The following is a 27,157-nucleotide window of genomic DNA, read 5'->3' as shown; positions in this document are numbered from 1 at the left end:
GTCTTAATTATTAAAAAAAAGGGTCAATCTGTGATTTCTACATCCATTTTTGCGCTTATAAATTTTCAGGTCCTTAGAAAACTATGCAGTTATTTGTTTTTTTATGTATTATTTCTTACATTGTTAGCCCAGAAAAAAGTGTTATTACATACAGCCAGGAAGAACTATTGGATATAAAAGCGATGTCAACTTACATCATTACGACCAGGAATACGTCTTTCCCGAAGTGAATCCTTTGTTCGGACCTCTACCCTAGACATGCAATCTTATCCCAGAGGCCAACCCAAAACAACGCGGTCGCTGCAGGAGAGGCCTACTGGTCAGACTCAGAAGGCGAGCACACCATCCACCGCTTCCGAGCATATTACTCGCCAATGTCCAATCTCTAAATAACAAGGTGGACGAAATCAGGGCACGAGTGTAACATTCTCTGTTTCACGGAAACATGGCTCACTCGGGATATGTTGTCAGAGTCGGTACAGCCAGCCGTTTTCTGGCGACCGGAAACATTACCGAACAGTGCAGCTATTCCCTCTGCAAGGCAATCAAACAAGCAAAGCGAAAGTATAGAGACAAAGTAGAGTCGCAATTCAACGGCTCAAACAAAAGACGTATGTGGCAGGGTCTACAGTCAATCATGGATTACAAAAAGAAAACCAGCCCCATCGCGGACACCAACGTTTTGCTCCCAGACAAATTAAACAACTTCTTTGCTCGCTTTGAGGACAATACAGTGCCACTGACACGGCCCGCTACCAAAGCCTGTGAGCTCTCCTTCTCCGTGGCCAACGTGAGTAAAACATTTAAACGTGTTAACCCTCGCAGGGCTGCAGGCCCAGACGGCACTGCACTACCCTGGGTCTCAACCCCGCCCTGTGCAACTGGGTCCTGGACTTCACCCCAGGTGGTGAAGGTAGGAAACAACATCTCCACCCCGCTGATCCTCAACACTGGGGCCCCACAAGGGTGCATTCTCAGCCCTCTCCTGTACTCCCTGTTCACCCATGACTGCGTGGCCATGCACGCCTCCAAGTCAATCATCAAGTTTGCAGACGACACTACAGTGGTAGGCCTGGTTACCAACAACGATGAGACATCCTACAGGGAGGAGGTGAGGGCCGTCGGAGTGTGTTGTCAGGAAAATAAAGTCACACTCAACATCAACAAGACAAAGGAGATGATCATGGACTTCAGGAAACAGCAGACGAATATTTTTTATTTATTTATTTCACCTTTATTTAACCAGGTAGGCAAGTTGAGAACAAGTTCTCATTTACAATTGCGACCTGGCCAAGATAAAGCAAAGCAGTTCGACAACATACAAAAACACAGAGTTACACATGGAGTAAAACAACATACAATCAATGATACAGTAGACAAAAATAAGACTATATACAATGTGAGCAAATGATGTGAGATAAGGGAGGTAAAGGCAAAAAAGGCCATGGTGGCAAAGTAAATAAAGTATATGAAGCGAGGGCCTGCCAACGAGAGCATACAGGTTGCAGTGGTGGATAGTATATGGGGCTTTGGGGACAAGAAGAATGGCACTGTGATAGAATGCATCCAATTTGCTGAGTAGAGTGTTGGAGGCTATTTTGTAAATGACATGGCTGAAGTCAAGGATCGGTAGGATAGTCAGTTTTACGAAGGTATGTTTGGCAGCATGAGTGAAGGATGTTTTGTTGTGAAATAGGAGGCAGATTCTAGATTTAATTTTGGATTGGAAATGCTTGATGTGAATCTGGAAGGAGAGTTTACAGTCTAACCAGACACCTAGGTATTTGTAGTTGTCCACATATTCTAAGTCAGAACCGTCCAGAGTAGTGATGCTAGACGGGCGGGCAGGTGCGGGCAGCGATCGGTTGAAGAGCATGCATTTAGTTTTACTTGCATTTAAGAGCAGTTGGAGGCTACGGAAGGAGAGTTGTATGGCATTGAAGCTCGTCTGGAAGTTTGTTAACACAGTGTCCAAAGTAGGGCCAGAAGTGTACAGAATGGTGTCGTCTGCGTAGAGGTGTATCAGAGAATCCCAAGCAGCAAGAGCGGCATCATTTGATGTATACAGAGAAAGAGTCGGCCCGAGAATTGAACCCTGTGGCACCCCCATAGAGACTGCCAGAGGTCTGGACAACAGGCCCTCCGATTTGACACACTGAACTCTGTCTGAGAAGTAGTTGGTGAACTAGGCGAGGCAGTCATTTGAGAAACCAAGGCTGTTGAGTCTGCCGAGAAGAATGCGATGGTTGACAGAGTCAAAAGCCTTGGCCAGGTCGATGAATACGGATGTACAGTATTGTCTTTCATCCAGAAGGCGAGGTCAATACAGGTGCATCAAAGCTGGGACCAAGAGGCTGAAAAACAGCTTTTATCTCAACGCCATCAGACCGTTAAACAGCCATCACTAACATTTTAGTCATTTAGCAGACACTCTTATCCAGAGCAACTTACAGTTGTGAATGCATACATTTCATACATTTTTTTTCTCCGTACTGGTCCCCCGTGGGAATCAAACCCACAACCCTGGCATTGCAAACACCATGCTCTACCAACTGAGCCACACAGGACTAACATAGAGAGGTTGCTGCCAACATACAGACTCAAATCTCTGGCCACTTAAATAAACTGACTTAATAAAGGTATCACTAGTCACTTTAAATAATGCACTTTAACAACATTTACATATCCTGCATTACTGATCTCATATGGATATACTGTTTTCTATACCACCACCATCGCTCATCCATATATTTATATGTACATATTCTCATTCATCCCCTTACATTTGTGTGTATAAGGTAGTTGTTGTGAATTTGTTAGATTACTTCTTAGATTTTACTGCATAGTCGGAACTAGAAGCACAAGCATTCCGCTACACTCGCATTAACATCTGCTTACCATGTGTATGTGACTTGGTTACATTTCTCCAGCCTCAACCCTCAGCTGTTTACAGAAACAGTGGTGGCGTGTACCTTTGTTATAGAAGATTGCCCCTTTAAAGATAGGAATTACCAGGATGATAGGAATTACCAGGATGGGAAATGTTCAAGTGCACTTGAGTGAAAACCCAGTCCAACATTCCCTGACTCACTGTCAGTTTCAACCTCGACCCACATCCCTAAAGCAACTTCTGAAGAAATTCCCCTTTTTTTGCCATGGCTGGCTCAACGAGATATTAGCAAACATGAAAGTCATATTATAAACACAATAAATAACTCACAAGGTTAACCGAATCAAGCACCCTTTTTGCCTCCTCAATTATTAATGTGACATGATACTGGCCGCTTTCATCTTAACTTGTTCCACCACATCCTTGAAAAAAGAACCTGCGAACTCAGCCATATATTCTGTGTCTATCAAAGAGTAGGCTGTCAATAGATGCTATTTGATTATTTATACAATAATTCATCCCTGTTTGACGATGTCGAAGACTGGCTATCTGGCACGTGAATGATGTTAACGATGTTAACAGCTAAATCTATTGATATTGTGACATCTGATATCAATGACATTATATATATAATGGGAAAATCATTACATTACATCATCTAGAAGGGTCCATAATTAGCAAATAGACTCTGCTTAGGTAAACCAGAGCTCTGAGGAGCTCACTTTGATCTTTCAACTCCCAACTTCACATCTATAAATATATGGTTTAATATATGTTTACTGATCTTTCTTATATCTCTAAGATATATAGGACAGACACTTCAGAACAAACTTCATTTAGATTATGTTTTGGGGACTAGCCGTTGTTCCATGTAGTGAATCTGTTATTCAATGGGTTTGGTAAGGTCAAATAAAATGTTTCATCAAATATATATTTTTTTATATACTTCAAGGGGTCTTAAAATTCAAAATCAAATAGCTAAATGATCCTTGGTATGACCTTCTTAAAACAATTCCATATAGCTCAGTAGAACCCTGCCATTGTTATACAAAGGGGATCCATACCCCGCTGTTCTTGTCAGGGGAAGTAGTGAAGGAACCCATTGGGGTCCTTGAGATGGCCCCTTCGTTCAGGTTAAGTAGTAAAGGGCGAGATCTAAAGGTAAGATGCTGTAAAGAGCATGAACACCTTCTTAATTACTCAGAGCAGTTGGCCTTTTAGTGAGCGAGCTCAGTAGAGCTCTACTAATGACAGCACACTCATTATCAGGACCCGGCACAGAACGGGTGACCGTTAAACTGTCTGAAGTAAATCTGTCCTCAGTGGGGACTGACACAGAACTGAACAGGCAAGGAAGCAGAAAGCCAAATAAGAAGGATCCACCCAGGCAATATCTCTGTTCGCTGTTTTGCATTTACCTAAAGTCTCTAAAAGCATATTTTCTGATTATTTTCCCTACAAGTAGCCCAATCCCTGTTAACACCATATCTATAACATTCAAATTCAAGAAACAGCTAGTTCTGTTACAGTGTAAGTATTCGGACTCAAATGATGTCTTTCTAGAGGCTCTGACACTAAACTGCTAATTAGCCTGTGGAGGACCTAAAGCAGACTAATCAAGCCAGGCCAGAAATAGAGCCCCATAATAAGGAGCAGAGAAGATGCGACATTAAACACAGCTAAACTGAACACTACAGGCACACAGTGGAAGAAATAGATGGGCTTTCTATTTCAATTGGTGAAGAACACTGTGGTCCTTGGATGGATAATAGAAAAACGGTGCATGGAATCTTTTCTTTACTCTGACTTTTTATGGGTTTAGGCCCATGTTACAGTAAAATATATAACAAAAGGACTACATCACCTTACAAAACAATATCAATTACTCACCTTTAAATCCTTTAAAGTCATAAATCGCAATGCAAAGACAAAATATAACTGTGGGAAATTAATGTTTGATTTTCAACACACATTGTCTGTATTCCACTGGTTTCCATGGCTGCTTAATATAAATCACTGTAAACATTCAAGACCTCTGCTATGTAAGCGTTTATTGCATTTGAAGACGTTAGGGGCTTAGCCCAAAGCCAGTAGGGGCGTCCAGGGGCATTCTCCCCACAACAAAAAAAAGAAGGAATTTCAACAGCTAAATGCATGAATTTCGTGCACTTTGAGATGAACATTGCGAGATTAGAACATTAAGAGATGATATCGTCTTCAGGTAACTTGCACCTTCCCACCTGCCACTGCCAGTACTCAATTACAGTAGCTACTGTGGGTCTCTCTACTCTGGAACACATACATCTAAAGTGTATTGCCTAAAACCATTCAACAACTTCAAACAATTTCTGACCTGTTAAATGAGCAAACTGATTTAAGAATCCCACAGTACCCACACACCCTCCCCTCCAACTCTCTCTCTCATATTTTTTACATTTAGCAGATGCTTTTATCCAGAGCAACTTACAGGAGCAAATAGGGTTAAGTGCCTTGCTCAAGGGCACTTCGATTTTTCACCTAGATGGCTCAGGGATTCAAACCAGCGACCTTTCGGTTACAGTCCCAACGCCTCTTCATCACTTTCTTTGTGTCATCTGTTGCTGCCTCTCTAGTCTGCCCTCTTCTTTCCTTTTTGACCCTTATTTTACCAGGTAAGTTGACTGAGAACACGTTCTCATTTACAGCAACAACCTGGGGAATAGTTACAGTGGAGAGGAGATGAATGAGCTAATTGTAAACTGGGGATGATTAGGTGGTGGCCAGATTGGGAATTTAACCAGGACAGCGGGGTTAACACCCCTACTCTTACGATAAGTGCCATGGGATCTTTAGTGACCACAGAGAGTCAGGACATCCGTTTAACATCCCATCCGAAAGACAGCACTCTACACAGGGCAATTCATTAGGATTGGGCTAAAAAAAAAATTGACTGGCCCTCCAACACCACTTCCAGCAGCATCTGGTCTCCCATCCAGGGACTGACCAGGACCAACCCTGCTTAGCTTCAAAAGCAAGCCAGCAGTGGGATGCAGGGATTATGTTACTTTCTCTTAGTATTCTATGTTGATGTCTCTTGTCTACCCTCTTCTGTTAGTGTCTCTTAGTATTACATGTCGCTGTCTCTTTTCTACTCTCCTCTCTCGCCCTGTCCTGGTTGTAAAAAGTGTAAAAGTAAAATGAAAAGTACATTTTTTTATTTAGTAATTTCACAGGCTTTTTTTACCTCACCTGCAAATTCTTTGTAAACCATGTTTTACTTTTTCACTGTCTGTATTTCACCTCTTATAATTTGTGCAAATAAGTAAAGCTACACTAAATATAAATATAAACACAACATGTAAAGTGTTTCATGAGCTGAAATAAAAGATCCCAGAAATGTTCCATACAAACAAGAAGCTTATTAGTCTCAAATTCTGTGCACAAATTTGTTTACATCCCGGTTAGTGAGAATTTTTCCTTTGCCAAGATAATCCATCCACCAGACAGGTGTGGCATATCAAGAAGCTGATTAAACAGCATGATCATTACACAGGTGCAGCTTGTGCTGGGACAATAAAAGGCCACTCTAAAATGTGTAGTTTAGTCACAAAACACAATGTCACAGATGTATCAAGTTTTGAGGGAGCGTGCAATTGGCATGCTGACTGAAGGAATGTCCACCAGAGCTGTTGCCAGAGAATTGAATGTTCATTTCTCTACCATAAACTGCCTCCAACATCCTCTTAGAGAATTTGGCAATATGTCCAACCGATATCACAACCGCAGACCATGTGTATGGCATCGTGTGGGCGAGCGGTTTTCTGATGTCAACGTAGTGAACAGAGAACAGATGTCTCTCTCCATCATATCCTACTCCTCTGTTGCTGTCACTGTGTCTTGTCTGGTGTCTCGCTCTATCATCTATTCTTCTGTTGCTGTCTCTGTGTCTTGTCTGGTGTCTCGCTCTATCATCTACTCTTCTGTTGCTGTCTCTGTGTCTTGTCTGGTGTCTCTCTCCACCATATTCAACTCTTCTGTTGCTGTCTCTGTGTCTTGTGTCTCTGTCATCATATCCTACTCTTCTGTTGCTGTCTCTGTGTCCTGTGTGGTGTCTCGCTCTATCATATACTCTTCTGTTGCTGTCTCTGTGTCTTGTTTGGTGTCTCTCTCCATCATATCCTACTCTTCTGTTGCTGTCTCTGTGTCTTGTCTGGTGTGTGTCTTTAGTTTTGCAATCCAATACAGTCAAGGGGATACTGGGGTAACTCAACTTGTTTTGGGCCTGTGACTGGGTCACCTAAATCATCCTCTTCCCTACCATTTGCCCCTGGCTGCTGCTTTTCTAAGAGCTCCACTGGCCTGCTGTTCTCATCTGTCCTCCTCCTTGGCTCATCTGTAAGGTAGCAAGGTAGAGGTGCATTAGTTCGTTTTAAAGGGCAACTACACTTCCTGATTTGGCCTCGTTTTAGATTTGGTTCATTAAGAAATGCTAGCGGACATGACTGAATTCTAATGTGAGTTGTTTCGGGGTGTGGTTTGATGTGGGTGTTTCATGTGTGTGTGTGTGTGTGTGTGTGTGTGTGTGTGTTCGCAGGTGGAAAGAGTTAGTCAAATTATTTAGCCAATTATCTTCAGCCAGCTGGTGTGCAACCTGACTTTGACTTTAGATAGCCTATCAAAAGGTTTGAGGCTGGATGAAAATCCTCCAGTGCTGAAGCCCCAGAAGCTGTGCTGATGCCACTGCCAATAATGTTTTCAATCTGACTTTTTCTTTCAAAAGCAGCTCAAACATTGAACATGTAAGAATTAACTACAGCTATTGGATTCTGCCGTGCTGGTACAGTAAACTGTGCATTATAGGGAAATAATGCACACTGTAGAATGCCCTTCAAGCCAATCAGAAACGAGTATTGAACAATTCCATGGTAAAGTACTTTAAAGCCTCTGAACCAAAGCTTAGTCTACACTATTTTGGAATATATTTATTCGCTTAAAAGTCGAATAAAAACCTAAAGGAAAGAAGTGAAAGTAGTAGATAAGCCAGTTTTATGTGTATTCCTGTTCTGTGTTTCATCTTTGAAGTTTATATTGTACACATTTATATTGTACACATTTACCATTAAATGGCGACAACAATAAATATAATGAACAAAAATAAAATTGTAACATGCAACAATTTCAACGATTACTGTTCATATAAGGATATCCGTCAATTGTAATAATTGGGAGCCAGGCCCTACCCCTGGGGAGCCAGGCCCAGCCAATCACAATGAGTTTTTCCCCACAAAAGGGCTTTAATACATACAGAAATACTCCTCAGTTTCATCAGCTGTCCGGGTGGATGGTCTCAGAAGATTCCGCAGGTGAAGAAGCCGGATGTGGAGGTTCTGGGATGGCGTGGTTACACGTGTTCTGCGGTTCAGAGGTCGGTTGGACGTACTGCCAAATTCTCTAAAACGACGTTGGAGGCGGCTTATGGTAGAAAAATTAACATGAAATTCTCTGGCAACAGCTCTGGTGGACATTCCTGCAGTCAGCATGCCAATTGAACGCTCCCTCAAAACTTGAGACATCTGTGGCATTGTTGTGTGTGACAAAACTGCACATTTTAGAGTGGCCTTTTATTGTCCCCAGTACACGGTGCACCTGTGTTATAATCATGCGGTTTAATCAGTTTCTTGATATACCACACCTGTCAGGTGGATAGATTATCTTGGCAAAGGAGAAATGCTCACTAACAGGGATGTAAACAAATTTCTGCAAAACATTTGAGAGAAATAAGCTTTTTGTGCGTATGGAACATTTCTGGGATCTTTTATTTCAGCTCATGAAACATGGGACCAACACTTTACATGATGTGTTTATATTTTTGTTCAGTATACATGAATGGCTGTCCTAGAATACATTATTTTCCTGGGAGCAGAGAACAAAACAGCTAAACCTAAAGATGAAACCTGTGCCACACTGAACTGAAGCAGATAGACCTCATTAGTTACCCGTACGCATACGCAGTATACTGTATAACTTAAGGAGAGATAGGGGCAGAAGAAGAGTCCTACGAGTGACAAATGGAGACCGAGGTGAGAACACTCTTCTCTGAGAGAGTCTTCAGCCTTAATGGCTCAGGTGGAGACAGGCATTTATAAAGGAAGACGGAGCCCGACTGTGTAGCAAGCAGAAAGTGGCATAGCACTGGTGAGGTGTCAGGGACTGCATCAGGGAAGTTAATTGGCTTTAGAGTGACTAAGGAAGGGCACGCGGCTCAATATAGGACTGTATAGAGGTGCTTCATCAACCCTTCACCTACCCAGTCATCATAACAGTGTACAGGGACTAGTAGAGGTTTCTGTCAGCAAGGAGTGGCCCTGTGTGCTACTGTATAAAATGAAAGCCAATTGAGATCACAGAAAGAAAGACGGAAGACTTTTTGATGACTATTTCGAAGAAGAAGAAACTGTACATCTGTGTTCGGACACGTGTATCCGCTTGATGTAAAGTCCCACAGAGGAACAATGTTTGCGCACACCGTTTACAGAGTCACTTGCTCTTCTTGCCATGTCATGCCTTCAGCTCCTATTGACATGAAATGACTTAATAGGAAGAGAGACGCACATATGAACGCCGAAGCTCTCAGCCGTTCCCAATCTGTTGTTGGCTGGGTACATACGATAATACTACATTCTTAGAAATGAAGCTGCCATCTAGAACCTAAAAGGGTTCTTCGGCTGTCTACATAGGTAAACCCTTTGAATAACCCTTTTGGGTTCAATGTTGAAACCCTTCCACAGAGGGTTCTACATGGAACCCAAAAGGGTTCTACCTAAAACCAAAAATGGTTCCAACTGGAAACAAAAAGGGTTCCCCTATGTGGACAGCCAAAGAACCCTTTCGGAACTTTTTTTTCTAAGTGTGTACCGTTCCCCAAACCCTATCTGTCTTAATTATATCTGTGTCCTAGTTTAGTGGCATTGGCTTTGTGTGCTGTGGGGAACGAGTGCATGTGAACGAAGCGAAACAAAGAGAGAAAGAAAGAGAGAAAAAAAGACAAGGAGAGAAAGAACGAGGGAGAAAAAAAGGAGAAAGAGAGAAAGAAAGAGAGAGGAAGAGGAGAGAGATTTGGGAGAGAGTGAGAGAAGGAAATGTAGAGCAAAAAAAGAAGAAAGAGAATGAGAGAAAATGCAAGAAAAGGAGTGAGAAGGAAAGGTATAGAGAAAGCAAAGTAGAAAGAGGAAGCTCGAGAAAAAGCGAACGAGAAGGTGAGCAAGAGACAGTAGGGGAGCGCAACAGCAACCATCTCTCAATCTGTCCGCCCCTCGATTGATGGTCTCTTTTCTACACTAATTAACTGCTTTCCAAAAGTCCTGCTGCCTGTCTTTTCCCAAAACCCTTTCTCCCTGCACTGCCACACACAATGGCAGGCCAATGGCGATGGGAGCAAAAACACACATCGCTGCAGCAAAGTCAGCAGGCTGTTGTGGTGTATAGAGGGAAGGTGGGAGACAGAGACAAACACATACAGCATGCTTGTTGGTGGAGGTGTTGTAAGCAATCAAATGCTGTAACAATGCCAGTTAATTGATGACGTAGGCTTACAAATTAAACCAGGAAATAGATCGGGATACTATAAAGTACCTGTCAAAAGTTTGGACACACCTACTCATTCAAATGCTTTTCTTTATTTTTACTATTTTATACATTGTAGAATAATAGTGAAGACATCAACATGATGAAATAACACAAATGGAATCATGTAGTAACCAAAAAAAGTGTTAAACAAATTCAAATATATTTTACATTTGAGATTCTTCAAAGTAGCCACCCTTTGCCTTGATGACAGCTTTGCACACTCTTGGCCTTCTCTCAACCAGCTTCATGAGGTAGTCACCTGGAATGCAATTCAATTAACAGGTGTGCCTTTATAAAAGTTAATTTGTGGAATGTCTTTCCTACTTAATGCGTTTGAGCAGTTGTGTTGGGTGGTATACACCCCTACCTTGGTAAAAGACCAAGTCCATATTATGGCAAGAACAGCTCAAATAAGCAAAGAGAAATGACAGACAATTATTACTTTAAGACATGAAGGTCAGTCAATCCTGAACATTTCAAGAACTTTGAAAGTTTCTTCAAGTGCAGTAGCAAAAACCTTCAAGCGCTATGAAGAAATTACCTCTCATGAGGACCACCACAGGAAAGGAAGACCCAGAGTTACCTCTGCTGCAGAGGATAAGTTCATTAGAGTTACCAGCCTCAGAAATTGCAGCCCAAATAAATGCTTCACAGAGTTCAAGTAACAGACATTAACATCAACTGTTCAGAGGAGATTGTGTGAATCCGGCCTTCATGGTCGAATTGTTGCAAAGAAACAGTAGTCTGTTTTTTTATGGCGGTTTTGGAGCAGTGGCTTCTTCCTTGCTGAGCGGCCTTTCAGGTTATGTCGATATAGGACTCGTTTCACGGTGGATATAGATACTTTTGTACCTGTTTCCTCCAGCATCTTCACAAGGTCTTTTGCTGTTGTTCTGGGATTGATTTGCACTTTTCGCACCAAAGTACGTTCATCTCCAGGAGACAGAACGCGTCTCCTTCGTGAGCGGTATGACGGCTGCGTGGTCCCATGGTGTTTATACTTGCGTTCTATTGTTTGTACAGGTGAACGTAGTACCTTCAGGCATTTGGAAATTGCTCCCAAGGATAAATCAGACTTGTGGAGGTCTACAATTTTTTTTCTGAGGTCTTGGCTGATTCCTTTTGATTTTCCCATGAAAAGAGGCACTGAGTTTGAAGGTAGGCCTTGAAATATATCCACAGGTGCACCTCCAATTGACTCAAATGATGTCAAATGATGTCAATCAGAAGCTTCTAAAGCCATGACATAATTTTCTGGAATTTTCCAAGCTGTTTAAAGGCACAGTCAACGTAGTGTATGTAAACTTCTGACCCACCGGAATTGTGATACAGTGAAATAATCTGTCTGCCAACAATTGTTGGAAAATTACTTCATGCAAAAAGTAGATGTCCTAACCGACTTGCCAAAACTATAGTTTGTTCACAAGAAATTTGTGGATTGGTTGAAAAACAAGTTTTAATGACTCCAACCTAAGTGTATGTAAACTTCCGACTTCAACTGTACATTGTATGTATGGGAAATCATTGAGTGAAAACAAGAGAGGCTTTGACTGCATCAACACCATGGTTTAACGACATATTTCAACAATGTGTTTGTGTCATCTGTAAATTAATTTCCACAGTTTAAGAAATGGTGGAGGGAGTGGGAAGAGTGGAGGGGGGTTCAATCGATGTTATTCGTAATTATAATCAATGTGTAATTCTGTGAATGTCACTCGGAATTCATCTGGCCGGTATTGACATCGGCGATCGCTTTCAGAGACTTTGCTCAAATTAATTTCATGCCGCCCCATGCCATCGCGGCGGCCTCATTCCCATTTAAACAAATGAACTGAAGCGAAACAACCACAGCTAGAGCCTGACAAAAAAACAACCGAACCCCACAAAAACACTTCATTATCGACTGAGAGAGCAGCCTTTCAAACTGGGACGAGGAGCGACTGGTGACATCTGATAACACTTTTGAGTTCAGAGTCACATCAGCTTGATCTATTTCAGTCAGAGAAAGAAGAGTTTCATACACAGGCATTCACACAACACGTACATATACACAGGCATTCAGACAACACGTACATATACACAGGCATTCAGACAACGCGTACATATACACAGGCATTCAGACAACGCGTACATATACACAGGCATTCACACAACACGTACATATACACAGGCATTCAGACAACACGTACATACACACAGGCATTCACACACAAAGACAACACACACATATATATATATATATATATATATATATATATATATATACACACACACACTGGTGATTAGAAATTATCTAAAATCACTTTATGGCAGGGTGGACAGAGATATCGATATGCCATGTTTATGGACCCAGACATCTCATCATTTCTCTACTTTCTCTACTTCCTAGAAACACTGTGGTGATGAATGGAGGAACTTGCAGCCTAACAGAGAAGAGACCATTCTAACTTCTCCAAGGTCACCTTGCCACCGTAAACAAATGGCTGTTTAATATTTTCTACATAGGGCCAATTCAATATGGTTGGAGAACGGCCATTTTAATGAGCATGACAGCTGACATTTTATCGTAGAAGATAACGGAGGACAAAGAGAGCATTAACGACCTAAGATTTTAGACGAAATCTGGACACTTTGCACACACACACGCATACGCACACACACACACAAACCATATATAACATATTACGCCACTGACAGAAAGAGGCCCTGCTTGGTCGATTGGAATAAATGAAAAACTCTCATCGATCTATTAAGCCATATATATTTTTGAGAGAGGGGTTCTGACATCCCTCAATGCACCGCCTATGATTGGCTCTTTCTCCCTTACTCAAATCATAAAGGAAAATAAAATAGTCAACGATTCCAATCTCCATCTCCGTTCCCCCCCCCACCCCCCACCCTCCCTCTCTCTCTGTTGGGTGGAGCCCATAACACTCATCATGAATAAGATGCGCAGTCATAATTCCTGCTCGTATTCAAATCCATTTCCTGCTTTTCTCCGGGCCTGTCAGACGAGGTCATTGCTTGCGTATCACACCTCTTCATCTTTTGTCAGGGTCCATCATAAGGCCCTGACAGCCGCAAGATGGATATGGAGCCAAACGAGGGATCCATCTCCATCTCTCAACTCTTCCATCGCTCTATCCATCGCTCTATCCCTCCATCCTTCATCCAAACGGCCCTATTCATTCACATGTGCTCAGACAGCTAGAGCTAACGGAGATCTTAGACAAAGCATAAACACACACACACACACACACACACACAGAGACAGAGACAGACAGAGAGAGAGAGAGGGAGAGAGAGAGAGAGAGAGACAGAGACACAGAGAGAGAGAGAGAGAGAGAGAGAGAGGGAGAGGGAGAGAGAGAGAGAAAATATAAATATATTGGAGGAAGAGAAAGAGATGGAAGATGGAAGAAGAGAAAGAGAACGAGACATATCCATCCCTGTAGCTCATTTTTGTTTATTTGCTTATTATATTATTTATTCCAAACAGAGAACTATGAAAATAACACCCAAAGGCAAATTTTGTAAGAAGTACTATTTCATATTAACCTTAAATTGATTCTCCCACCTTATATGTGGAATCAATCTACGTTTTTACATATCATGTATCCCCCCCCATCTTTAAAGGACTTGAACTCTGTAATCATGGTCTAAATGGAGAACCAGAGAAGAGGGAGAGAGAGAGAGAGGAGTGAAAGAGAGCGAGAGAGAAGAGGACATGGGGAAGAGGAAGAGAGAGGAGTTTCACAGAAATCCTGTTTCTCGGAAGAGGAAATTACAGCCATCTTACAATATCTGGCTGGTCCCAATGGGAACTCAACACACAAACGGAGAGTCCAGACACCTCAAATTACCTCTCAGCGAGAGAAAGAACGAGAGAGGGAGAGGAGAGAGAGAAAGCGCTATTGAACCCACAACCTTGCCATTTCCAGTGCCACACGCTCACCGACTAGACCTAAGGCAGCAACACATGCACAGTCTCCACAACTTCCCTGCCGGTTCCCTCTCTAATGTACAGGCATTCATTTACAGCAAGATCATTTAACAGGCAATGGAGCTGCTAACAACTCATTTATTAGTATGGCTCAATCAACGTGACTGCCTAGCCTGGTGTACTGTTGCTAGCTACTATAGCGATGTAGGGACTGGGTACACATGACTGATGTGTCTGGTAATGCAGGGGAAGACATCTCCTGTTGTTGGACTGTCGGACGATGCAACTTTCTGTCGGTAGATACCACAACAACAGACCGTTTGTGTGTGTCAGGAAGAGATGGGTAGATGTGTGTTTGTGTACTGTACATGTGCTCGCATGCGTTGGTGCCTGAATGCTTCTGTGTACTGCACATTCGTCATGTAACATTCCTTTTAAGTGTCATAGTTTATCATGTATGGCCTTCCAAGAAAGTATGGGCTAATACAAAACCATTTATGCAAAAGAGAGGACGGTGGACAGAGAGAGAGAGAGAGAAGGAATGAGAATCTGTGCTTTGTTGTTTTTCCCTACTGAGGAACGACTGAGCCTAAGTGGAGTCGCCAGAAGGTAAAGTAACGATGGTGGGATCTGAAATAGACATAGAGCCTTGCAGGTTTGTACGCAGGCAGGCAGGCACACATACACACAAACTGCATTCTTATCGAACACAACAAAGAATCTAAGTGATTAAACGACGAAAACTCGAATGCCATTAAATATTTGCATGTATGTGCGTGCATGCGGTGTGTGTGTGTGTGTGTGGTTTGGTGCAGGTTTCTGAGTGTTTTTATGTCCTATCTATTAACAATGCCAGTGTGACCTTTGAGGGGTAAATGATAACAAGCCAAGCTACTAATTTAATTACATTCATTGAATAATGAGACTTGTCAACGGGCCTGAGGCCTTGGCTAGCCCTCACAACAACAGCCCAGGAACAGGAGTCCTTGAAATAAAATGTGTATTGTGATTTTTACAAAGAAAATGTGTGGGTGCGAGTGCGAGTGTATGTGTGCATCCGTGCCTCCTTGTGCGTGTGTGTATGTGTGTGTGTATGTGTGTGTGTAACCCCGACACCTCTGGTTCCAGGTCAAACCAAGGTAAATAAGCTGGCCCTAGGTCTAAAACCCCACACCTCTTAGAATAGCAGCAGCGCTACAATAGCAAGATTAACCATAGCCCATAGAATAAAGCCAATGGAGAAACCTGCTAGCTAATCCTCCACTGGAATGTTCAATCCAAGGGCTCATTATAAAGGGAAAGTAAATAGGTTAACATTGGATTTCGGCCAGCCACCTATCCATCGCTTACGAATTTCTCTCACATAAAAATACAAATCACTCAATATTTCGCCTTACTTTTCTGAGGAAACCTTTGCAGTACATATACAAATGAAATCCATAAAGGATAAGAGAAAAAAACACATTGTAAGATAAGAAAAAAAAATCTAAATGTGGAATAATTTCAGTCAATCCAGTGGAATTCTGGGAGAATTACTCTGATCGGTCTAAGCCTGTGTGAGAGGGGAGCTTGTTCGATTTCTCTCCAGCTGGACTCAGAACCAGGGAACAGTTTCCCAGTCCTACCTCTAACAGGATGATACTGTAATGCCACCTGGTGGTGAAACATTGTGGCTGCGTAGTAAAAAAAAAAAAGGCCTCTTAAAATCATTGGGAGCATTTTGAGTTGTAATTATGAAAGAAAGAACAGTTAATTAGCTCACTAGTCCCCCATTAGTCACTGTCAGAGGCATTCAGATCAATGGTTCAGCCCAGCCAAACACACACATACACATACACCCATGCGCACACCATGTGTGTGTGGTGGGTGGTATGTGTGTACGTGTGTGTGTGTGCCCAACATGGCAACGTCTCTTCCTGTCATTCCCGGTAATTTCCCATCTTATCCGATAGAGCGGAGAGCGGCGGGAAAGACAGATATTTGTGCGGACTGGCAGACCTGACACATGCATTACTCTCCTCGCATTATTTCATTAAGTCACTCCATATCTCCACTAACGCACTTTTAATACAGCGGCTGGCGGAAATACGACAAGGCAAAACCTCTTTGTCATGAAGGGGAGGGGGGGGGGAAAGAAGTGGAGGGGGGAGGAGAGAGGGAAAGAAGCGGAGGGGGGAGGAGAGAGGGAAAGAAGAGGAAGGGGAGGAGAGAGGGAAAGAAGCGGAGGGGGGAGGAGAGAGGGAAAGAAGAGGAAGGGGAGGAGAGAGGGAAAGAAGCGGAGGGGGGAGGAGAGAGGGAAAGAAGAGGAAGGGGAGGAGAGAGGGAAAGAAGAGGAAGGGGAGGAGAGAGGAAAAGAAGCGGAGGGGGGAGGAGAGAGGGAAAGAAGAGGAAGGGGAGGAGAGAGGGAAAGAAGCGGAGGGGGGAGGAGAGAGGGAAAGAAGCGGAGGGGGGAGGAGAGAGGGAAAGAAGAGGAAGGGGAGGAGAGACGGAAAGAAGCGGAGGGGGGAGGAGAGAGGGAAAGAAGCGGAGGGGGGAGGAGAGAGGGAAAGAAGAGGAAGGGGAGGAGAGAGGGAAAGAAGAGGAAGGGGAGGAGAGAGGGAAAGAAGAGGAAGGGGAGGAGAGACGGAAAGAAGCGGAGGGGGGAGGAGAGAGGGAAAGAAGCGGAGGGGGGAGGAGAGAGGGAAAGAAGAGGAAGGGGAGGAGAGACGGAAAGAAGCGGAGGGGGGAGGAGAGAGGGAAAGAAGAGGAAGGGGAGGAGAGAGGGAAAGAAGAGGAAGGGGAGGAGAGAGGGAAAGAAGCGGAGGGGGGAGGAGAGAGGGAAAGAAGCGGAGGGGGGAGGAGAGAGGGAAAGAAGTGGAGGGGGGAGGAGAGAGGGAAAGAAGAGGAAGGGGAGGAGAGAGGGAAAGAAGAGGAAGGGGAGGAGAGAGGGAAAGAAGCGGAGGGGGGAGGAGAGAGGGAAAGAAGCGGAGGGGGGAGGAGAGAGGGAAAGAAGTGGAGGGGGGAGGAGAGAGGGAAAGAAGAGGAAGGGGAGGAGAGAGGGAAAGAAGCGGAGGGGGGAGGAGAGAGGGAAAGAAGCGGAGGGGGGAGGAGAGAGGGAAAGAAGCGGAGGGGGGAGGAGAGAGGGAAAGAAGCGGAGGGGGGAGGAGAGAGGGAAAGAAGCGGAGGGGGGAGGAGAGACGGAAAGAAGCGGAGGGGGGAGGAGAGAGGGAAAGAAGAGGAAGGGGAGGAGAGAGGGAAAGAAGAGGAAGGGGAGGAGAGAGGGAAAGAAGCGGAGGGGGGAGGAGAGAGGGAAAGAAGCGGAGGGGGGAGGAGAGAGGGAAAGAAGAGGAAGGGGAGGAGAGACGGAAAGAAGAGGAAGGGGAGGAGAGAGGGAAAGAAGCGGAGGGGGGAGGAGAGAGGGAAAGAAGCGGAGGGGGAAGGAGAGAGAGAAAGAAGCGGAGGGGGGAGGAGAGAGGGAAAGAAGAGGAAGGGGAGGAGAGAGGGAAAGAAGAGGAAGGGGAGGAGAGAGGGAAAGAAGCGGAGGGGGGAGGAGAGAGGGAAAGAAGCGGAGGGGGGAGGAGAGAGGGAAAGAAGAGGAAGGGGAGGAGAGAGGGAAAGAAGCGGAGGGGGAGGAGAGAGGGAAAGAAGCGGAGGGGGGAGGAGAGAGGGAAAGAAGAGGAAGGGGAGGAGAGAGGGAAAGAAGAGGAAGGGGAGGAGAGAGGGAAAGAAGAGGAAGGGGAGGAGAGAGGGAAAGAAGAGGAAGGGGAGGAGAGAGGGAAAGAAGCGGAGGGGGGAGGAGAGAGGGAAAGAAGAGGAAGGGGAGGAGAGAGGGAAAGAAGCGGAGGGGGAGGAGAGAGGGAAAGAAGCGGAGGGGGGAGGAGAGAGGGAAAGAAGAGGAAGGGGAGGAGAGAGGGAAAGAAGCGGAGGGGGGAGGAGAGAGGGAAAGAAGAGGAAGGGGAGGAGAGAGGGAAAGAAGCGGAGGGGGGAGGAGAGAGGGAAAGAAGAGGAAGGGGAGGAGAGAGGGAAAGAAGCGGAGGGGGGAGGAGAGAGGGAAAGAAGAGGAAGGGGAGGAGAGAGGGAAAGAAGCGGAGGGGGAGGAGAGAGGGAAAGAAGCGGAGGGGGGAGGAGAGAGGGAAAGAAGAGGAAGGGGAGGAGAGAGGAAAGCAGGGAGGGATGGAGGGAGGGGACAGAGACAACAAATGAGCACAATTCCACCTGTCAGTCTTAAATCACAAGAAGGTCAACTTGGCTGGTGTGCACTACAGAACCAAAGAGAAAGGCCAATCACCTATAACCATCTCTCTGCTTTACAGTGGACATAGCTCATAGGACTGAGGTTGTAAGGGGGGAGAGTGTGTGTGTGTGTGTGTGTGTGTGTGTGTGTGTCAGGGGTGAAAGTAAGGCAGTACGGTCCGGCACGGCATTCCAGCAAAATGGGGGGGGGGGGGGGGGGGGGGGGTACGCCATACTGGTAAAACATGGTAATGAAAACAAAATGTCAAGAAAACTGTAGGCTACCACACCATTATCTATCATGACTTTATGTCAGAGGCATGACAAATGAGCTAATGAAAAAGGGTGGACAGCCTAAGCTCCAAAATGCAATGTAGTTGGAGGAGAACACGGAACTTTTGGCCAGGACAGAGATGAGTGGGCGACACCGAGACGCGCGCGGACGCATTCATTCTGGCCTAATGACAATCGCCAAATGTCATTACACTTTTTGGTGTTTTGTGAAACAGATGTCTCTTTCCAATGGAGTGGATGAACATGTGCGGGTAGCCTAATAAAGTAGCCCTCTGAAGTGCTTTATTTGACAATCAGATAAAAAACATGACTGATGATGACTGATGTTACGCCACAATAAAAGGTAATACATTATAAAAGTTAAATGACAAATCTTTAGATCCTGTTGAATTAATAGGGATTCTATACGTAAATCTATGATTCAAATGGGAATGGGAACGTTTTGGTGAAGCGTACACACACATAGGAGGTCCCATACCGGGAAGGAATTAAATCTACTGGCGTGTGTGTATGTATGCGTGTGTGTGTGTGTGTGTGTGTGTGTGTGTGTGTGTGTGTGTGTGTGTGTGTGTGTGTGTGTGTGTGATTGTGAGTGTCAGTGAGGGTGTGAGGGAGAGAGACACAACACACACCGTATAGTAAACCAAATAATAACACTTGAAGATTACACTTGGCTTCTTCCCACGTCTTTCCAAAGATACCATTTAACCTCCTTGAGACTTACTGTCACTTGAGTCAGTTGTTAATTAGAGGGACACAGACATCAGAGACAGAGTCAGTGACTTAGTGTTACTCCAACATGACCTTGTAGCTAAACGGCCTTTTCCATGCCCTATCTAAGTAAGATATACTTTGACTAATACCAAACATCAACAATATATTATACTTAATAACACACAGCCTCCACTGGGCCTCTGGCACTGCATTATAACAGAGATTCCTCTAGTGTATGTTTGAGAGTAATTTAATGGATAAACCGATGGATTTGCGCAGGCCAACGAAATGTAAATGACTCACCCGTTATGAAGCTCGATGTCGAGCTAAAGCTCAACAATCCAAGCCTCTCTGGTGGACTTGTAGTCACATTTTCATCTTAGGCATTTAGTGAGCGCTATTTTCTAAGAAGACTTGGGGCTGGATTCAATCAGAATTGATGTTTATGCAACATCTGTTTATAAGGTTACTGCCCACTCGAACATACCTTTTGGGGGATATTATTTGGGAAAATGGCTATTATGTGTGCTTGTTTATAAGGCCAGGTACCAGGTCAGCTTATGGTAACCTGATAGGTTACCTGACACAGAGGGCATCTTGGGTAGGACTAGTTTCCATGAAATAATTCTGATTACTGTGTAAATACTACAATGGGGATTTGATTGAATTTAGCCCTTTTAGTCAGAATATGAGTGACTGTCTCTAGCACCACTAGTGGCTGTGAAATCTCTGAAAACACCCCAGAATTGAAAGAAACAGCGATTACCTTTAGACGTCTTCAGAGAATTCTCCAAAATATGTGTGTGTGTGTGTATATGTGTGTGTGTGTATATGTGTGTGTGTGTGTGTGTGTGTGTGTGTGTGTGTGTGTGTGTGTGTGTGTGTGTGTGTGTGTGTGTGTGTGTGTGTGTGTGTGTGTACAGCAGTGGAGGCTGCTAAGGGGAGGACGGCTCATAATAATGGCTGGAGTGGAGCTAATAACACATTCCAGCCATTATTATGTGCCTCCATCCGCTCAGCAGCCTCCACTGATGTACAGTGTGTGTGTGTGTGTGCTTGTGTGTGTGTGTGTGTGTGTGTGTGTGTGTGTGTGTGTGTGTGTGTGTGTGTTTAACATGCATGCGTTTCTGTGCATTTGTGTGTATAGATAGACGATGAACAGCACTCACGATCATTGCACTGAGTGCCGGTGTAGGAGGTCATGGAGCAGTCGCAGGTGTAGTTCTCCCACTGCTGGATACAGACGCCCATGTTGGCACATGAGTCCTCTTGGCAGGTGGTGCTAGGACCTACAGGTGGCAGAGCAGAGCCATGTGATACCCAGGCACAGGTGTGAGCACTAGCCAACAGCTCCCCAACAGGTGCCATGCAGAGGTGTCAGTGCACATCAGTGGGCCATGCACTAGTCAGGTTAGTATAGGGAACAGTACATTACATTACTTCCAAAGGCGTTATAGTACCGTAGAAGTACACCAAACTGAAGAAAAAGAAAAACCACACGGCATTCCCTCCAAGTAGGTTTTAGTAAGACTTTTAGTGCACAGACATTGAACAGAGTACTGGACGTGTTTTCAACATGGCTGGTTGATGAGAGATTCGGATTCAGACAAACTGACTAGGGTCCCGTTCTCTCATATTGAGTGGCTCTGTAACAGTGTTATTACATGGTAAGTACTACCTGTACACAGGCACTGTCCACAGTGTAGGTACATGTTCTTAAATAGTAGTTACAATGACTATAACAATGTTATTTGATTATAGTTATATGTGAGGAATTGTTAGTGTATTTTCCAGGCTTTTACATTGCGCAAGCCACAACCTCATTCAATACGTAAATAATGTGGAACAAGATGTAGCTGTACACTGTAAATCCATTGTGCCTGTTCATGTCAGCCCCATGTGAATACACAGTTTTAGAGCCACCAGAGGTTAATATGAAGTGCGACCCAGGTGTAAGCTCTCCCATTCTCCCTCCTCCCGCTCCTTGCTCTAGCCAAAACCAGTCTAATGTACAGAGACACTGGGGAAGAGTTACCACATGGGAACAACATGGACAGGAAAGAAGAGCCGAGATAAGAGACAAAACATTTTATAGCAAAGTGGTGCACATAGCTAGGATATGTGTTTTTGTTATATAAATGTTGGTGTGGAAGTGTCCAGATAAGTCCAGGGCTGTGTTTCATTCCAGAAAGGTGTTCCCTTCCCCTCTGCCCTCGCCCACTGCCCTTCGCGGAAACCAAGACAACGGGTCAGACCCTATCCAGTTCTGTCGAAGGGAGTGAGCGAGGGAATATCGGAGGATGCAATCTATGTGGAATGAAACGCAGCCCAAATGAGAACTTGAGGCTCACCACCTTCTACAGACTCATCCCATGTTTTTGCACGTTTATTTAAAAGGGAATGCAGTCTCTACTGTGCAGTAGTGCAAAACCAATTCAGTGGGAATCGGGATAATATTCCCACCGGAAACGGAAAACCATGTGAAAAAAAGATAACTGCAAATAAACTGGGTTTAAGTGCAATTTTCTTGTGCAAGACCATAATGAAACAAAAAAGTAGTAGAAATAGAACAAAATTATAATAGGCTAAAAGTGCATTTATTGTGTAATGCAAAGTGCAGCGGAACTTAGATTTATGCAAGATAAAATGATTCACTTCATGTTTTTTTTCTACAAATGAGTTAAAGAGATCGATTTTTTTCAGTAACCTGAAATAAATCTATCCATAAATAAGTAGTAATAATACAGCCATACGTGATGATTGTTAGCATTATGGCAAGTCAGCTTCCCAGTTTAAATCTATATTCTATTAATCAACCTGAACACATTCTCAGGGGAAACATATATTAATATTGCTCAGCTGTAGCAGTAGATACATTTTTTCATCTGGGTGGGAATCATTTTCTCCCCAAAATACGGCCTAAAACCCCTCGGAGTGGACTTTTTGATATGAATAAATGCCTCTAAAACACCAACAGTCTCCAGCCTGCATTGATTGCATGTATTGCTGCTGTCGCACTCTAATGAAATTAGCTGTCAGACTGTCGGAATCTCAGATTGAATGTAGGTGACCGTTTCTTTAATTAGTGTGCTAATCACACTGGCCTATCAGGGAGCATCCACACTCTGGGACTAAAAGCATCTGAGGCGGAAGGGGGATTGTGTGTGTGTGTGTGTGTGTGTGTGAGTGTGTGTGTACGTGTGTGTGTGTATGTATTGTGTACGTGTGTGTGTACATGCATGTCTACCTTTCTGGTGTATGCATGTGTGTGTGTGTGGGTACGTGTGTGTGTGTGTGTATGTATTGTGTACGTGTGTGTACGTGTGTGTGTACATGCATGTCTGCCTTTCTGGTGTGTGTGTGTGTGTGTGTGTGTGTGTGTGTGTGTGTGTGTGTGTGTGTGTGTGTGTGTGTGTGTGTGTGTGTGTGTGTGCGTGCGTGCTTGTGGCGACCCACGGTGCGAGACTTAATGGATTCTTCTGTGACTCTGCCCAGACAGGCGGGAACAGCAACGCTCTCCGTCTAACAACATTAGCATAAAACAAGTACACGGCTCGATACAGAAAAACAAGATCTGCAGACATAATTATACAGGCCGGCTAATGTTTTATTTATGCAAAAGCTCTCCATCGCAATCATTAGTCTGTCTCCCTGCCTGCCCGCCTGCCTGTGAAGTGAGGGTACGCCGTAGCACTAGCAACCGCTACCTACCATTCTCCAGAAGTGAACCATTTTATAACAAGCACATAGCCAGCCACAGAGAAGCTTTCAATACCTGGCCATGTTTGCAGTGGATTGTGCTTAAATGTACACTGTGCAAGGTGACATCATCATACACAGCGGAGAGACTTCTTGCTTTACCACCAACGACATCAGAATTTAAATCAACCAAGAGTGCTATTGACTCTACCTAATTGCGCTCTACCTTGAGGCATGCCAAAATGTGGAATCTTGGCAAATTACAATGTTTTTGTTGTTGATTTCTGTAAACAGGAAGTCACCCCGCTGTATATGATGATGTCATCTTGCTGAGAGTATCTTTAAGCCAAGGCATTATTCTTTAGTGAGTGGTGACACATAACATTACACACAGCATCTTTGGGCCAAGCTCAGAATGGAATTTGAACCTTCTACCTTGTAGGTCAGCTTTGGTGAAACCAACTTTGTTAGCGAAAAGAACAGAAAGTGAAAAACGATAAAATAAGGTTAGTAGGTGGCCAATGACTGTCGGTTAATAAAGCAAGCGCTTTACTAACATAGACATGCCCTTTAACCTCTCTAAGGAAGGGGTCAGGGGTCAGGGCTACACTACCATGACAACCAAACTATAAGGAGACATGAAACAGATGGGAACAGTACAGAGAAAACATGTAGGTGAAGATGGTTATGGATTGGAGATTTTTGGGCCTATTGAGACACATTGTATATTGTCACATCAACAAATGAAGGCCTATTTGGAAGGGTACTGCACCATCGGTTTAGCTAAATGTTTACCTGTTTAGTCTTTGCACATAATTCAGACACACGTTATTAAAATATTCATATTCAAGTGAAAATGACAACAGGAAATAACAAACAGACATCTGCATGGAAACCTGCAAAGGAATATGACGAAAGCAATATTTTCATTTTACATGAATAAGGTACTTAATCAAACCCAATTAGGATTTTTAAACATTTTGTAGGTGTATACTTAAAAGCATATGGGACCGTTGCTGCTCAAGAGTGATGAAAACACAAAGGTTAGTATGAATATGTTTTACAGGGAAGGAATGAGGACAAACGACACAAGACGTTTCAGGGATGACGTGAGTCACAGAAACAATGAAATACAGTTTAACACTAATTTTGTTTACCTTCAGATTGAACTTAACTGCATTGTTGCCAACATGAATGAATGAGAGCTGCATTGGACAATTAGGCACTAATGCTCTTCAAGGCCTCTAGTGCTCAGCTTTCAGCTCCTTACCCCAATGGTCGAGGAATTAGCGCCATCTAGTGAGGGTTTGCTTCAATTACAATAAACGATGCCTTACATTCGAAGTTACTATGATGCACCCCAAATCGATTTGTAACTTTGTTGACTTACTGACTATGATGTAACATAGCCAACTAAAAGTCAATTGTTGATCCCTGATTAAAACTGCATGACAATATTATAATTAAAATGTCACATTATTTCGTGATTAATTATGAATAGGGCAGCCTAAAGTAATAAAGCAGATTCGCGCCTATTTGTGTTTGTTCGTTTGTAATTGAAGTTGCCTATTTATTCATGGTCAATGCTATCAAGAATCCTTGGGAAGTCCCTAACCATAACCCCTACCCTAACACTAACCATTAAACTTACCTAACCCTAACCTTAACCCTTATCTTATCCATTTAAAATGTAAACTTTTAATGGGGTATGGACGTCCCAAGGAACACGGATAGAACGGACTATTTATTCGTGTTCTGATGAAAGCTCACAATCGTATGTGTTAGCAACAGTTCTTCTTTACATGCATGCTTAAACCAAGTCATCACGTTGCTTATTTGACATTAAAAAACACTGTTTAGTTTGTAACATTTCGGTCAACTCGCCATGCTTCTGGGTATTCATCTTGGGCGTTATAAGAGACGCCTATCTCATGCATTACTTTACCCGGACCCAGTTACCCATAGTGATGGAATTTAGGCTTTACCAGTGTTTTAATGATGCATATTTTCCAAAGACACCGCGCAGAAGAAAAAAAACTTCGCTAAGAGCCAACTTATGCTTGATCTGAAAATGTGGCGCCGTATGTATTGTGTGACGCAATTTCGAAGCCTCCGGAGGCAAATCGAGCTCCGTACCGCATGCGGTGCGCCTCTCAACGTTTGTAACAACGCGGAGTGGCTCCATTTGGCCCTCATTGACATGAATGGTTGACGATAGGTGAGGGTGGGGAGATCCTGTATAAACAAACTCACTCCACAGCGGCTCTGCGCTGCTCCACGAAGCGCAATAAGTATGAATGCCCTGACTTCTGCAGAGACCATATCACAGTAAATGCTGCACGGCCAATGCAGACGTCAGATCGACCATGTACGGACTTTTCAGTGTGTTGTTGGAGCATCAAAAGAACGGCAGCGCCGCTCTCGGGTAAGCTTTCTCCATTCAAACCCTACATTATAGACCTACTGACAGGATCTGACGGATCAACTCATACTAGGATTACCATCTATAGTTGCAAATAATGAGGCAGGGCATTATAATGCTTAGGCCTACCCTATAATTTTTTACATTTTAGTCATTTAGCAGATGCTCTTATCCAGTGCGACTTACAGTAGTGAATGCATAAATTTCATACATTTCCTTTCATGCATTTTTTTTTTTATACTGGCCCCCATGGGAACCGTGGGAATCGAACCCACAACCCTGGCGTTGCACACACCATGCTGGCGTTGCAAACACCATGCTCTACCAACTGAGCCACAGGGAAGGCCATATAATATATAATGTACTAAACTAAATAATATATAATAATGTACTAAACTCATAATTGTATTAGACAAACAGAACTCAATTGACTGAACTATATAGGACTGCGTAGCCTAACCTATAGGACTACCCTATGTTTTTATGCAGTGATCACGGGTTTTAATTTTAAGCATATTTTTTATTCTTGTCTTGTTTGTAACAATAGCAAAGACATTGGCAACCGCGTGGTGAACTTCATTCCGAAGATATCACCGGCCACAGAGAGACAGAGAGACAGATAAACAGCTTGATTTGATGTTTAGCAGGGAGGTCTTCCGCGTAAGAAGTGACGCAAAAGGGCATTGCATACGCCTCGATCACACCTACTGGACAATTGCACAAAATGGTATGTACGCATCATCATCTGGATATGTGTGCAACGAAAGTTAAACATTCACCTTCTGCTACCATTTCTGTCAAGCCGTCTACACACGCAGTTTGACGCAGCACACAGAACACACTGCAATCGCCTCTGCGAAGTCCTTCTGACGTACCGAAACGTAATACAATGTCAGTGTGATGGAGGCGTTGGCTGTTGTGCAAGTGGTCTGAGGCAGTCCGTAAATACGAACATTTCGTTTTGAAGTACAACTTTAGTAAGAATGGTTTTGGGAAACAGCTCGGAGATTTAACAATGCTCCTATGAAGGTTCTAAGGTGAACTTATGGGAAACCGGGCCCTGTGTAGTTCCCACGGACTGTTTGGGATAATTCATTCTGATAGTGTTGTTGGTTGTGTATAGACAATGTTAAGTTGTTTTAGCGTCTCGGGTAGGCTATAGACCAGGGTTTCTTACTGGTGGCCAGCGTGCTGAATTTGGCTTGGGGGTGGATTTATTTGCCCCGCCCAGGTTTTCTGAGTTTCTTTATTGTTGGACATAAAACACCAGGATATCAGCTCCAAGTGATTTGAATTTATGGAAATCTGTTCCCAAGTATTCCCATGCATCGTATACAAATGTAAGCAAGGTTTGAAATGATTATGTTAAATATTATAT

At 43.7% G+C, this 27,157-nt stretch overlaps 1 protein-coding gene across 13 annotated transcripts in view; it reads right to left on the bottom strand.

Moving 5' to 3' along the window:
* Positions 1 to 27,157, bottom strand: part of nrxn3a (neurexin 3a) — a 437,173-nt gene that overhangs the window by 261,965 nt on the left and 148,051 nt on the right. For 8 of the 13 annotated variants that reach the window (XM_029729379.1, XM_029729385.1, XM_029729374.1 and 5 more), the window contains exons 18-19: positions 23,793 to 23,819; positions 20,828 to 20,947 (exon numbers count right to left, since the gene is read on the bottom strand). In XM_029729379.1, the coding sequence (XP_029585239.1) occupies positions 20,828 to 20,947; positions 23,793 to 23,819 (147 nt within the window). The remainder of the gene's footprint in view (positions 1 to 20,827; positions 20,948 to 23,792; positions 23,820 to 27,157) is intronic. The other 5 variants (XM_029729377.1, XM_029729383.1, XM_029729373.1 and 2 more) reach the window with 1 other exon arrangement.

The sequence above is a fragment of the Salmo trutta genome, chromosome 33 (genome assembly GCF_901001165.1).
Source record: "Salmo trutta chromosome 33, fSalTru1.1, whole genome shotgun sequence".
Taxonomy (NCBI): domain Eukaryota; kingdom Metazoa; phylum Chordata; class Actinopteri; order Salmoniformes; family Salmonidae; genus Salmo; species Salmo trutta.
This window is presented reverse-complemented; position numbering and strand designations above follow the sequence as displayed.